Below are 15,369 nucleotides of genomic sequence, written 5' to 3' on the forward strand. Positions count from 1 at the left end.
CAGAATGATCTAAATTTGTCTACTGAATCTTGGTTTTAAATGTTCTTGCTCTTAAGCAAAGCTAATTTGGAGAACATTGATGTAAGTTCTCTTTGTTGTTGAATTTGGTCCCATAGTTATTATCTTCATCTTAGCCTGCAGACCCAGGAGAAAGAAAAATGATAGAGTCCAGGGATATTATTTATATTTCTTAATTAATTCATTATTTATTTTTTCTTACAGTGACTTTTTTTTTTTGGTGTGAAATATAACCTTTGTTCTCAGAATGCCTAGGATTTTAAAACAATTTACTTTTGAGAGGTAGTTATTTGCATGAAGCACATATATGGGAAGATGAATTGAGGCAATGCACAGGCATGCGATATATTAATCATTGCAATATACCTAAGAAAAGAGTGGTCAATTAACAGAAGAATGTTCATTTAGAAATCATGGAAAAGATTTTTCGTTGTCAGCACCTTGAAGACACAGTAGTTCAATATTATAAAAATCTGTTAAGAAATTCCCTATTCTGTGAGTTTGATTCTACTGTTGGTCCAACTGGATGTACCATAAGCAGAGTAATAAGTAATGATTTTTTTTTCTAATTATAAGTTGGAGACTTTAAAAAAAGGAAATGCTTTTTTTGCCCCAGAACACCAGTTTTATAGGGGAGTTTATTGGATGTTGTTTTCTTTTTGTTTTTTGTTTTTTTTTTTTTTACATGGAAAAGGGAAATGTGAACCAGTTACCAGAAATAATGGCTAAATACAAACAAATGGCTAAATACAAATGGGGCTCCAGCAATAGCACTGATAAGTTAATTTTCTTATCACCTAAGTAATTCAAAATGTTAGAAAGATACAAAAACAGCAAAACATATACAAAACATTATCAACATTTATTTAAAATGTAGTTTCGCATTACCACTGATGGCATCGTATTCTTGCTGCCTGGTGGAATAAGAACTCGGAGATCTGGTTTACGGTTATTCATCCCTAAATTCATGGGGGGAGGAGATTTTGCTTGCATATTCTTGTTCAAGTTACCAGGTGAGACCAGCAGACCTGGTGAGTTTCGGGGATTGCCATATCCGTTCCCTGTTAACACAAAACAATGAAAGCATTCAGGAAGAAATCTAGACTCAAGTATGTTTCTAGAGAATACACTATAAGAGATTAAAAATAAAAGCTTAACTGGATAAGACATAAAACAAAGTCTGTAAGATGACTAACAGCTTCCATGTGAAGAGTAACCCAGTCGGTAAGTTTTTAAATAATCTCTGAAGGAAGACGAAAAATGTTTTAATGAGAAGAGCGAATATATACCAACTTGCTCAGAAATCAACATATACTTTTCTTCTGTGAAAAAAATTCAGGAAGAAACACTGTTGTTCAGGGTCTAAGAAAGGCACAGAATCGGTTCTGCACTTTAATTGACTAGCTTGGCAGAGGTCTGGCTGGCATGACTCACTCTTTCAGTTCAATGGTTTGGGTTTTATTTTGTGTGTCTGTGTGTCCTCAAGTGAAGAAAGGGCATACCAGTAAGACTGCAATTTCTAGGACATGCAGGAGGAGTAACCTCTTCCACAGTTTGCTCTTGAGTTCCCCTTTCCTTGGAGTGATTTCTCCTTATGGTTTTCTTATGTCTGGTTTGCCCTCCTCCCAAGTTCAGTGTATGACCCTGAAGGCTTGCTCTTCTGCTCACACAGAATTTCAAAAAGCAAGACTCCTTAGGAGCTGAACTGAAGGCATGATGCCTCCTCCACTGACGTACTGATTCGCCAACGCACAAGAATAGTCATCTAATGTGGACACTGAAAGGGTTTTCGTAGATATCTGATGTTCAACGCCCTACTTACAGAACCTGATATCTGAAGGATGCCATTTCTCATAATTCAAAATACACTGCTCCACGACAGGAAGAGCTATGGAGGGAGTTGATGCAACCTTAGCTGAGGCAGAACGTCATCTGCTGGCTCTTTCCATGGCCTCTCATTGGAGAGGAATAGAGACCCACTACCCAATTCGACAATCCTTGCTGGAAAACTAGACAGTTGTTTTCTGAAGCTTTCTAAAGGAGACAGTCAAACCTCACTGTTACGGTTGGTCATCATTATCATTATCCTAAAACACAAGTGTCTATTACCCTAGGACGAATGATACTGTGTACTACCCTGTGGGGAGGCAAGGATGTGGCCCCAGTCCTCAAAGGCCCTGCAATTCCTTTGTGCTAATCCGATACACACATGTGTGAAATGTCCAAACCAGGACAAGGCAGCCTAGGGAGAGGTGCCCACAGAGAGATGCCACCCAGATTAAGTGTTATTGAGTTCCTAGGAGGGAAGAGATTATCCAATTAAGATTCACCTAAGAGGCAGGAATTAATGTGGGCCTTGAAAAAAGAGAAGAGATAGTAAGAAACACTGGGCTTGTGACTGGGCTCCGGGAAAGGGCTGAGATAGGAATTGACAGAGCATGGTCAGGGACACTGTGAGCAAACTGTCTAGAAGGGAACTCATGAAAAGAAAGGAGTGTCGAAGACCTCGGAAGGACATGGAAATCCTGACTTCCAGGCTGACACATCTTGGATTTAAATGGTGGAAATGCAGACCCATGAGGGTCACAGAGCAGAGGCAGAACACAGGCCTCTAAGTGGACAGAGAGATATCCTGGCATTGGGATATCCTGTAATTTGGAAGGTCTGGGAGGATGAAGCAGTCTGGAAACTATGGTGATGGCCTGAGCTAGAGACGAGGAGGGAGTGGGAAGGCCAAGCACAGGTGTGTTTCAGGAAATATTTATGGAAACATCTTTTGAATTAAAATACATTTGAGGCAAACTGGGTGGATCACATTTGTTCTTCATATCCCATTCATTTACCTGCCTCATTTTATGCATGAATAAACAGGCTGAATATATAACAAATAACTACAAGATTAAATCTGTCAATTGGGTCATCTGTAAAATTCTCCAAGTTACTGGGGGAAAAATAAAAATAAAGAACCCCCCCCCCACCAAAACACGTGTCAAGGCCACAGTAGTTTCTTAGGAAATGTTGGTTGAATTTGAATATAAATTACTCTTCTATAATAAAACTTCATTGAAAGTAGCTAAATTCTCTACAGCTGGCTAAATATGTCAAAAGTCAAAATTTTCTTTTCCAGTTAATTTGGACAGTTTTTGGTGGCAAAAGTTATTATATATATGAAACAAATACATTTACCTAGTATCATACAAAGAATATGCTTACTTACGAAAATGCTTGATAAAATAGAGTTTATATTTAACGTGTCTTAACGGAATCATTCTTGTGAATATGTTAAGACTCTAGTTTTAATTAATAGATTCTCCTGGATAAAAAGAGACTGAGAAAACCAAGACAAAATCTGCCCTATACTTTTCTGTCAGCTGAAGTTCGGTCTGATACACTCAATACATATGTCACTTACCTCTTAAGCCTGCGTGAGATCTGGTTTAAATAAACAATTAAATGGAAAATTAGGTGGGTAATTTCCAAAGAAGGGGGGAAAAAGTCAGTTAAGCAGTGCAATGAAGCTTGAATAGATCAGAAGAAACTAAAACCCTGGCTTGGTAGATGCCAATACTGGTTTGCATGGAGGAGTTATTTTGCTAAAAGGAAGTAAAACCGCTTTGTAAAATGTGTTGTCCTGTGATATGACAAGCACTGGGCCAGTGTGTGAAAATGGAAATGTTTCACGGATGCTCTGAGGAAAGTGTTTTTTTGAAAATTAAAAAAAATTTTTTTCTACAGTAAACTCTGAGAAAGTCCAACAAAAGCCTACATCTTTCTGCCCACATTTTATGATTTAGGGCAGCAGGAAAAAAAAAACAGTAAACATACATTATAGTTTTTCATCCAATAAATGCCTCAAAACTAAAAAAAAAATGGATTTGAAAAGCATTCTATTTTTCTCTTGGAATATTTCCTGTTATTTGGAAATTATGCCATTTTAGAAGATTAGTCACATATTTTAAGGTGTTTACATACTGAACATAAAATATTTTGAACTACGATGACACTTCTTAAATTCATATTTTTAGAGCATAAAGTTATTTTTAAGAACAAATAAATTCTGCCTTTTACCGGTGAATTTCTGCTGTTTTTAGCATATTGTGCCAGCTAGCATTTTGGAGCCGTATAATAACCATTTCTGTTTCCAGCCACCAAGTTGTTATTCTTTTGGCATAATATAGATTCAGGAATGCAAGACTGTGGATCCTAAACCAGTGATACAGAAACCTATCATTTGAAAATCAATGATGAATACATGCGTGTGGTTTACTGCTAAGAAGAGCCTGCATTTAAACTGGCTTGGAAGCCGCGGGCTTCCTCCCCAGAACGCTGTGGCCTGCATCGAGCCCTGTTGTCCTACCTTAAGATAAATTCACCAAAGAGAATGGTCTCATTCAAAGTCAGGGGTCAGGGAAGTGGGAAATGCTACCTCTCAATAACCTTCTAATATACATATTCAACCTTTCTTCCTGCTGTGTTTTGAAGTTACCCTCCGCCTGGACAATGATCAATTCAGATGTGACTTTATGCAGATGTCACAGTCCTCTGACCACTTAAAAGCACAAAAATTATAAAGCGTGAGTGAATGGATTTCCTGATTATAGATTATAAGAAAATGAAGAACAGACTGACTTTAGAGTCAGTTCGTTTTATAGTTTGATTTGATTAAAAATATTGTTTCACATAAAATAAAACAATTTAAGCATTCACAATATAATTTGTATGAAGGATAACAGAATCGACCTCGATTGGTTACAGGTTTCTAAACATTCATATTAAAACTAGTGTAAATATACAAAACTTGAAATGTGGTGTTAGGAGAAAAAATTTTTTTTCTCTCCAGTTAACTTGAAAACACTTGCTGCTTTTTTTTTTTTTATTGACTCCTATTTTAAGAAGTAGTAAATTCAAAGAACATATTCCTGGCTTAAGATGTTGTGAGGACATTTTGCCTTGTTTCACAGAGCTCAATTGAGCATGTAGCTCTCTTTGAGCCCAAAGTTCTAAAACTTTCTCTTACTTGGATGTTTAGACATGAATCTCTTCAGTTTTTCCCTCAGGACTTTCAATTATAAATACAAGCATACAAAACTAATATGCACAAAACAGATACTAGTCTTTATGAACCAAGGCTAATTTTTTCACTGGCAAATTTTTTCTTCAGTCTCCCGAATTGTCATCTTTGACTGTTCCAGCTTCCTCTTCCAGCTCCCTATCCAATCAGATACCAAATCTTGTTTTCTTCAGAAATGCGTCTCTCCATCCCCACTGCCACTATCCTAGGTAAGGCTTTCATCGCCATTTGACTAGGTCTTTTATCAGGGTCCCTGGTCTCCAGCTGAAGGGTTCTTCACCAGACCTTAAGACAGGCTTCACAAAGGTTGTGAGCTCCTTAAAGCTGTATGCAAACTTTTGTGCACATGTGTGATAATAAATCTAATGTACAGTCTCAAGATTTTCTCTAAAAATCTTTCTAAAGTGCTGCTTCTGTTATGTTACTTTTTCAGACCATACTTAACACTTGGGGTTAGTGCCCTGGTTGGCTCTCAGAACTGCGCATAGTCTGACTCCCTCTATTTCACCTAATTTCCAATGTCCACAGCCAAGCTCGCAGTCCTCTGAATATGCCCGAGTCTTTGCTCTTGCAGTGTTTGCTCTCTTCTTCTTCTTCTTCTTCTTTTTTTTTTTTTTTAAAGATTTTACTTATTTATTTGAGAGAGAGAGAGAGCACGAGCAGAGGCGGGGAGAGAGGGGCAGCAGGAGAGGGAGAAGCAGAATCCCTGCTGAGCAGGGAGCCCGATTCGGGGCTTGATCCCAGGGCCCTAGGATCATGACCTGAGCCGAAGGCAGACGCTTAACCGACTGAGCCACCCAGGCGCCCTGCTCTCCTGTTTAATTCAAATTCATTTTTAAGAATCAGCTAACACCCCAAATCTTTCATGAGAGTTCAGACAACTTTTCAGACAACTTAGCCCACCTTGAACACATTCCCTTCTATCCTGCCACAATTAGAGGCAGTGATATACACAGAGGATTAGCTCTTTAAGTGTTTCAGATGCCTGCAAAACCGATATACAGACTATGCTGGAAAAATCAGGAATTATTCAAGAATGGCACTAAAAGTTAAGTTACCGAGGGAATGTGAGATGAGAACTGAAAATGTAATATGTAACTTGCTAATTTCAAATATCGAGGGTCTCTCCTCTATGTGCTACTTGAGAAGATTTCTTATTTTAGATAATGATTACACATTGATGACCAAGTACACCATTGAGACAAACTGCTCATCAACCATATAATATTAAAGTCAGGAAATCACGCAAGTGCCCAACTACTAAATTTGTTTATAGAGAGTTAATTGAAGCTTCTTTTTCACTTGTTGCACCTGTTAATCATTTCACAGCACATTACCTTAGCTAACTGCAAGTGGTAGAATCAAATAAAGTAGAAATTTTCCCTGTTGAAAAATAAAACTCTGATGTACTGGATCTTTTCTTCTATACTGATGAGTGCTTACGCTTACTGCCACAGGTTGTCTCTATAAATCTCAACAATAATTTACTCTTACAGAACTTTCCACCAAAAGATGGGCTCCGTGATATACCAGGAAAAAGAATGGTGGAAGGGTGATAAGTAAGAATGAACAGGATTTTACTAAGTGGTCCAGAGAGAGACTTCCCGGAGACAGGGAATGCATGAAAGATCTCAGAGTCATGACTGTATTGGAGAAGGATGAGCATTCCCATGAGAATGGAACACCAGTGGTTTTAGAGTATGCAGTTTTCAGAAGCTGCAAAATTAAGTTTGACTAACACAAACCTCTCAGATCATGTTAACTTTATACCCTAAACTTTACACTAAACTTTTAGTCAACTTCATACTATAGAGAATGAGCAAAGTTATAGTTTGTGAGTGGTAACTGACATCCTTAACTCTGCTTTAGGAAAAGAGTGTCAGTGGAAGGGGTAGATTAGAGGTTAGACTGCTATAGAGAAGCCTGTTAGGACGCATCTGCCATAGAACATCTGAGAAAGGAGGCAGCCGAGACAGGAAGATCTACAAGGCAGATGGGAGTCAAGGACAAAGGAGGATAAAGTAGATAAATCCAGGTTCTGGTCTTGAGGTCTCCATTAGAGTTCCTCCAACCATACTGAGCCTTAGTTTTCTTAGCCCTAAGCCATGATTTCATTAGTTTGAGAGAAGCATAAAAGTAATCTGAATCAGAGACTCTCACATACTTGAGACAGCCATCCCCAACATGACCACGCAATCATATTAACAATATCAAACACTTTATAGAGTACTATTTGTCAATAGTATCAACAACAGCTAGCATACACATTGAGGACCTCGAACAGTACCAGGCACCTAGTAACCGCTACATAACTGTTTGCTATTATACATGGATATAAAACACCTTGAATCCTTGCAATGACATCCTTGTCAGGTACTAATAGGATCCCTGTGTTACATAATAAGCTTAACAACAGAGAGGTCCAGCATCTTGCCCAATGTCAAACAGCTCTCAACTGGTGGAGCCATGATATGAACCCAGTAGTGTGTCCAGAGTCTATGCTCTGAAGGATAGCAGTGCCCTGCTCCCTGAGAATCCTTCACACTCTGGGATTTTGAAAACAGTTCTGTGTTAAATCTCATTCTAAAATTACAAGAATGTGAAGGGAGAGAGGAAGCGAGTCAAGTGTGAGACCAGGGACGTGAGACCCAAAGGGCTTTCCTGAGCCAGAGGTGATGTGGGAGCTTCAGGAACACAGTCAGCCTGGCCATCATAAATGGTTTTTCTGGTTGAGAAAATGCTGAACTTATACAAAGAGGCACAAAATGGTGATGTTCTAAACTGTATTTCTGGTCTCCTGGATAGATAAATATTTATAAATAGGAAATATTGGGTTTAGCAACACTAAATGCCAGAGAAACTGTTTAACTTTCAGTGTGCTATTTCAAGTGGATGATTAAATACGCTCTTAAAGGTAGCTTTTGTAATATTTTAGTCAATAATCTCCCCTGTAATGGAGGGTAAAGATGTTTACCTACCTATTGTCAATTTAAGAGACCAGCTTCCATCAGAACCACTTAACACGACTGTGAAATGCTCAGTATTTTATAGTATCTGCTATTAGTTGTTACCTGAAAAATAATTTCTAATACGTAGGTGTATAAAAATGACTTTGTTTCAAAATTTGTTAATGGTATCTTATTTTTTGGAATTTGGGGCAAACTGCCACAGGAAAGCATTCAGTTGAACCTCTGATATATTGATTTTCTGCTTTTACTTCAGCAAAAGGTTTTACCAACCTAGGTTTTTTTTCTTTCATTAGAACAATTTGAAAACATTTATAGCATACCATCTTGTTAAACTAGAGATGTCACATACATAATAATGCCCACTACTAGCATCAATTAATTTTATATCTGAGTTAGTTAAGTTAGTTTCCAGTATCAGGACATTGTTTTTTATCTCAAACATAATTCTTTTCACAGTCATTTGAAATTACTTTAAAACTGTATACAATAAACTTGCTCATACAACCCACTACTCTACTGGAAACAGAGTAAAATAGTTTTTAGTAGAAAATAGTTAAAATAGTTTTCAGTAGAAAAATATTATGAGCTTCTAGAATTCAGTCTTATATTCACTGTGCCCGGAATGCCCAAAACCTTGTTAAAAGTGCTAGAAACTATGTTATTTAGCTATTGTGAATCATAATTTTTTTTTTTTTTGGAGGGAAAAGGAGATCTTTTTCATGGGATGGCTCTAAGGCAAAAGGCAACCACAAAACATGCAGAGGTCAGGAATCTGGGAATGATGAAAGTTTTAATATGCCTACTGTGGAATAGAGGCAAAGCAGATTTTCTGATTCTTATCCTGGTAAAGACTCCTGATTACAGATTCTTAAACATAAATTCAAGTCTCCCCTCTATCTGAGGGTTTTTTAGGGAAATAATATAATAATGCATAATGTTAGACTCTGAAGAAACTCTTGTGAAACCTCAGTGTCTTTTGTGGTGTATTCTTAGAAAAATACTCCAAGAATACACAAGAGCCAAGACTATTCTTGGCTGTACCAGTTAGAGGGCAGTAGACATTCTAAAAAGAGCTTGCCTCTTCTGCTTGACCATGTCACCCTGATGCTGAATCAGACCTTCATGTATTTCATATCTGCCCCACTTGTCCTTGATATTTCTTGGACCTGTTTTGTTTAGTATCTTTTGTGAAATTAATTATCTGCCAACTAGATACTGAACATTGAACATTCAGCACATACAATAGGCTTTGGATTGTGAGGCAGAAGTAAAGAAATTTTACTTATTACTGAGTTGTTTTTCCAAAGATTGAGAGTCCATGTCACAAAACAGGTTTGTTTTGGCAAACCAGTCTCTCATTTGTCCTAACAGGCATTATCATCCCAATTTTTGACAGATAAAGAAACTGAGGTTCAGGGAGCTTCTGTGACCTGTTAGTAAGTGGGACAGTTTTGATTTAGATCCAAAACACAAGTTGCTTCTATTACTTTATTACAAAAGCCAGATGTTTCAGATTTAGAATGCATCCTTGTACTTCTCTGAATAAAAGCTCCATTTACAAATAAGGAAGAATTTGACAACCTGATGTTTTCAATGCACAAAGGCACTCAAAATATCATTCTACTTGGAGTACTGATTTACTGAAGGGATAGTTTTTAATTGCACCATAAAAATGATACTGAAATTTGCTATCTTAAAAAAAAATTCCACTTAACAATGAATGATAGATTTATGACTCACTTAATTGTTCACTTCTTGAGACTTTGGGGCTGTCTCTTTGCTAAAAATGAGGGGGTGTCTTCATTATTGACACAATCGCTCATTCTTTCAGTCATTTTTATAAACAAAAATATTGAGACAGTACAAATTAGAGAGAACGTGACGGAAGAGAAAGAATAATTACTTGTGGTTTTAACATTTACACAACTGCTGCAAGCACATCAGAAGATGATAATGTTCAAAGTGAAATGTGTTGCGTTGCACTGCACTGCATTGCACTCCTGTTCTGCCTCGGGTTTATTAATAGATCCTATTAATCCCCAGCCTTGAGGGTAAGGGCCGCAGCAGACGTCTCTGTGAAGCCTACTAGTGCTCTACTCGCTTACTACACATTTAATAAATATTACTAGAAATGCATTAAATTAAGCTTCATTTTTTGCTTAGGAAATCAAAAATATAGATAATTGTAATACTGACAATTCTGACATTTATTAACAAGCACTTACTCTGGTGAAGAAACTGTGCAAGGTGCTGCCTTGTATCATTACCTCATTTAATTTTCACAACAATCCTATGAAATGGGAATTCAAAGACTTTCCAAGGGCAATAATGTCATCCCTAAAATAACTTATATGTCATGTATTTTCACTGGCTATTTTTTTTTCCCCTGGATATCTTACTTCTGGAGTATTTCCCCAAATTACTGCTTGTGCAAAAATTTTGCACTGCGATTTTCTAGATATTTCTGAGTTGCTTAGTATTAAACTAAAGGTTCCTTTTTCATGATTGTCATGTAAATTAATGTATCATGTTTATGTAAATTGACCACAGATTTAGATTTGCTATTATTATACATTAATAATAACCGATATTAATATAGCTGGCTGTTTTCCCCCCACACTACAAATAGAGCATAATCAGTTCTTTACCATAACTGGAGATTGTAGATGGAAGGTAAGGTCAAGAAATTGTGAAAGGGGGGCACAGTGTTTAGTAAAACCGTTAACAAGTAAATATTAAATTTAGTTAAAGCGATTAAAATAGAACAATAATAAGTAAACCCAGTGAATACTAAAGCATCCTGTGGACACTTCCATAGATTATAAATTGAAATTGTTTATCCAGGTTTTGGTACAATATAGTTTCCTTTAGTTTAAGATAAGCTAAAGGAATATATTTGATTTACTCTTTTAAATACGAGACTTTATCATGACTATGGTACTCTTTGAACTGAAATTTGAGTGAACACACCATGTAAGTCCAACTGTAAAATTTAAGTGATTGGCAAAACTTTGTCTAAAAACAGCAAATTATACTCTTGGCCAATAGCCTTGAAGCCCCAAAAAGTCCCTGGTAGGTAAAAAGTTGATTTCCAAAAGAGGGGCTTTTTTAACCACATCCCTTCTTCAGCATCTACTATCTATATTGATGCACAATTTCCTATCAGTAATGATTTTGAAAAGACCTTTTCTTTCTGTATTATCCCCAAATAACATCTTATGGTGATGCCAAAAACAAGGAGAAGAGAAACCAATTGTGTATGAGGAAAAAGAATTGCTAAGAGAAAAAAAAAAAAACGCTGAGTAAAACTACTATTTTAGGAGGAAATATTAAACCGCTTGTATTAATATTAAAAACGACCAATGTTTTATCAGTCACGCCCTCAAGTCAATGGGATATGAGCAAAGAGACAAATTTTCATACTGCTTTACTGAATATAATAGGAAGATGGGGATAAAAAAGATACAAATTGTGAGGTCAGAAATATACAAAGGGCTCTAAAATCTGCTAGAACACTCTAGAGGAAGCTGTTAATTTAAAGAAACAAGACAGAGGATCATAGGGGAAGGGAGGGAAAAATGAAACAAGACGAAACCAGAGAGGGAGACAAACCATAAGAGACTCAATCTCAGGAAACAAACAGGGTTGCTGGAGTGGAGGGGGGTGGGAGGGATGGGGTGGCTGGGTGATGGACACTGGGGAGGGTATGTGCTATGGTGAGCGCTGTGAATTGTGTAAGATGAATCACAGACCTGTACCCCTGAAACAAATAATACATTATATGTTAATTAAAAAAAAAGAATTAAATTAAACTAAAAGGGTCAAAAGCAGATTTTACGATATCCTGACCTAGCCTGTAACATTCTTCATTTATCTTCTCTTTGACCTGCCTCTCCCACAGTTAAAACATCGGCCCCTAGGAAATGGCATCAAGATATTTATAATTTTCCAGGTCTTGTGTACGGGAAGTGGACACTGATTTTTTTTTTTTTTTTTTTGCAACGGCTAAGTATCATATTTTTTTAGATAATTAAATAAGAGGGCTAAGTTTTTTTTTTTCCTTTAATAAATCTAGATAATAACCTTGGTTTGGGTTAAAAATATCACTGTTACTTAATTTCATAGATAATAATAAAGCAATGCTGATGCATCCCTAATTCATGTTTTGGGTGAACTCCCAAGGTAAAACTGCAAATGAATTCAGAATTTTTATTAAGAATAATTCAAACTAACAGAATAATACTTTCAAAACAAGAATCCGACTATTAATTTAGATTTTTTTCACATGCTGCTTTAGAGTATTTAAAAAAGCAATATAAAGTTGTATTTTATACTAACAAAAATAGTTTTCTTGTTTGAGAGCAACTAAATCGTATCCATCTCTCTTTCTTGAATGTTACATTGTCTGAATCTATATATTGTTCGGTAACAAAAATGTAAACTTTTTAAAAAATTATTTATTTATTTATTTATTTGAGAGAGCAACAATGAGAGATGGAGAGAGAGCACATGAGAGGGGGGAGGGACAGAGGGAGAAGCAGACTTCCTGCCGAGCAGGGAGCCCGAGGTGGGACTCGATCCCGGGACTCCAGGATCATGACCTGAGCCGAAGGCAGTCGCTTAACCAACTGAGCCACCCAGGTGCCCCAAAAATGTAAACTTGTTAAAGCCAATTCTTTTAGACTGAATTTTTGACTACTTTACTGATACTTTAAATCAGTGAGTAAGAACTGCAGAGAAGTCTTTTTGGCTGATAAGAAAGTCAGCCAAGAAACTTTTGATAAGTATCCTCAACAACAAATACTTGCAAAACAATGGTACTGATACAGACTAATTAAACACTGTATGACCTTTTCCTCTTCTCAGTTCTATTTTATAATATGCTAAATTTTTTTCAGTACTAAATGAATTATAAAAAAGTCATGTAAGTGAAGTTCTATGATTATAAACTCATAAAATGTTTCGTGTAAAGATATCTGTGTCTTATCCCCAACCTTGAGTACTGAGTTCAAAGGTTCAAAGTCACAGCCTCAGGTCGTGCTAGATGGAGTCCTTTCAGAGCCTGGAAGCTAGGGCTCCTTCCTTATTCACCGCTCAGTGATTTATCCACAGCAGTACTCTGCCACCATCAAGTCTCCATGTATTTAGCTGATATAAATTAAGCATTCCAGAAGTGACAATGCTTGACAACCAAACGCATAAAATAGTAAACAATTAACAATCAAAATAAGGAAACAGCTGTTAGTTTCTTTTTTATAAAATTATATCTAATTTACAATAAATGCCAATTAAAATTATTAACCAATATACATAAATCTCCTTTGCCTTATTGTCAAATAGCTACGTAGATTGTAAAATTCTCTTAAATTTTCAAAGCGATTCCTAAAGGGTTTTCCTTTCTTTCTCTATTCTTCCCTTTCTCTCTCTCTCTCTTTTGTCTCAATCATGAATCCTTGAGCATACTGGTACTTCGTACTCAATAAAAAGCAACTATGTTAACAAAGTGAAAACAAAGGGTACTGACAGGAGAGTGAAAAATCCAACACAAGGCATTGCTGTGCATGTACCACATTGATTGGTACATGCACAAGAGGCCCCGAGAAGGAGCCAACACAAGGCATAGCTCAGAGCCTGGATGGGAAAGATGCTATATTTTATCATCAAGTTGAGCTGAAAAAGAGAATGCCTACTTTTTATTTCTATTAAATCTAATGATAATAAAAATTCACTTAATTGAACTTAATCTTGAATCATCAATAACCACGAAGATTAGCATGTTAAAAGCTTTAATTACACAGCTATGACAAAATGTAATTTAAAAGCAGGGACTTTTGATTTTGGCTGTTGAGAGGAAAGGACTAAGCATTGGATGAATAACTGTGAACTGAAACCTAGAAATGTCACCACTACTAATGTATTATAATGACTTGCTGTATACTTCCCTTATACCAAGAGCACAACCCCATCCTGTTACTTCTTTATTACCATTTCCCTTCATCTTTGAAATTGCTTCAATTTAAGTGATAAGAGGTTTATTATTTTAAGAGGTGATTTGTGATGGTCTGAGGTACCAACCCACATTTCATTTACTGCTGTATATCAGTTCTTCAGGATTTCTATTAAGTATGTTAGAAAAGTTCGTAAAACTTTATTGGCCAATGGTGTTCAGTCATTTAATCAAATAATTCACTATTCTTTGTATAAGTATCAGAAGAATATATTATTTTTGTGAATTACAGATCGAGGGTCTATTTTTTCATACTAAAAATTACATTATTTCTTTGAAGTATTCTTTCTTTTTTCATATCAACATTACTAAAAATTTATGACTAGCAAATTAATTTTTCCTTTATTCAGCTAACAAACATTAGCTGAGTATCTGCCATGTACTACCTCTTATGTCTTGAGCTGGGAATACAACCTGAGTAAGAAAGACACAGTTTGCCCCTAGAAGGCTGAGTGTCCCAGGAGAAAGATGTGTGCCCAGACACTACAATTACAATGCAATGAAGTAAGTGATGTGGGTGCAGGCTTCCATGTGAGAAAAAAGAAGAGATGCATAATTCCTTCTGGAAGAAAGGATTTCCTGAATGGCTGTACTGAATTCTGAGGGATGACAAGGAGCGCTCAGGAGCAAGAAGAAGCTGAAGGAAAGGAACTAAGAATGCACACGTAAAGGCAAGTGGTCTCAACAGTTTGTAAAGCAGCATCACAAGGAAGTGGTTAAGAGCATGGATTCTGGAGACAGACTGCCTGGGTTCCACCTTGGGCATTTATTTAACCTCTCTCTGTCCCAGTCTCCCCATCTATAAAAAGGGCATAGTAGGCATATCTACTTTAAAGAACCATCATGAGAATAAATGAGTTACTTTTGGTAAAGCACACAGTAAGGGAAACTTAAATGTTTGCTGTTATTCGAGTGCAGGGTTCTCACTGGCAGTGTCAGAAATGAAGGTTTAAGACTGCAAAGGAGGGCTGGGCTAGAGATTAGAGGCTCCTGGTTAATTCTGAAAGAGATGGGAAGCCATGTGTGGATGTTGGGCACATGAAGGATGACCTACAGTTAGTTTAAGCCTTTGGGAAAAGCTAATTAGTCATGGGGAGAGTGAAGGGGGGATGCAATGTGAAGCAGGGAGACAAATTCGGGGGCTCTGGAAACAGTCCTGGAGTGTTGCTAGGAGCCTGAACCAGGGCAATGGGACAGGAATGGAGAGTAAGTAGTAGATTTAGGAAATACCTTGGACGCAGAACTGGTAAGACTTGATGATTCACTGGATGATGGGATGAAGGAGAGGTATAGTTCAGGGGCTG

General features: G+C 36.9%; 1 protein-coding gene across 16 annotated transcripts in view; it reads right to left on the minus strand.

Annotated features, from left to right (window-relative positions):
- The window catches only part of MEF2C (myocyte enhancer factor 2C), a 150,775-nt gene that overhangs the window by 12,560 nt on the left and 122,846 nt on the right, over positions 1-15,369 (minus strand). For all 16 annotated transcript variants that reach the window (XM_073887866.1, XM_073887879.1, XM_073887893.1 and 13 more), the window contains one exon: positions 907-1,079. In XM_073887866.1, coding sequence (XP_073743967.1) covers positions 907-1,079 — 173 coding nt within the window. The remainder of the gene's footprint in view (positions 1-906; positions 1,080-15,369) is intronic.

The sequence above is a fragment of the Callorhinus ursinus genome, unplaced genomic scaffold (assembly GCF_003265705.2).
Source record: "Callorhinus ursinus isolate GAN/ISIS: 27379988/994484 unplaced genomic scaffold, GSC_fseal_2.0 scaffold3, whole genome shotgun sequence".
Lineage (NCBI taxonomy): Eukaryota > Metazoa > Chordata > Mammalia > Carnivora > Otariidae > Callorhinus > Callorhinus ursinus.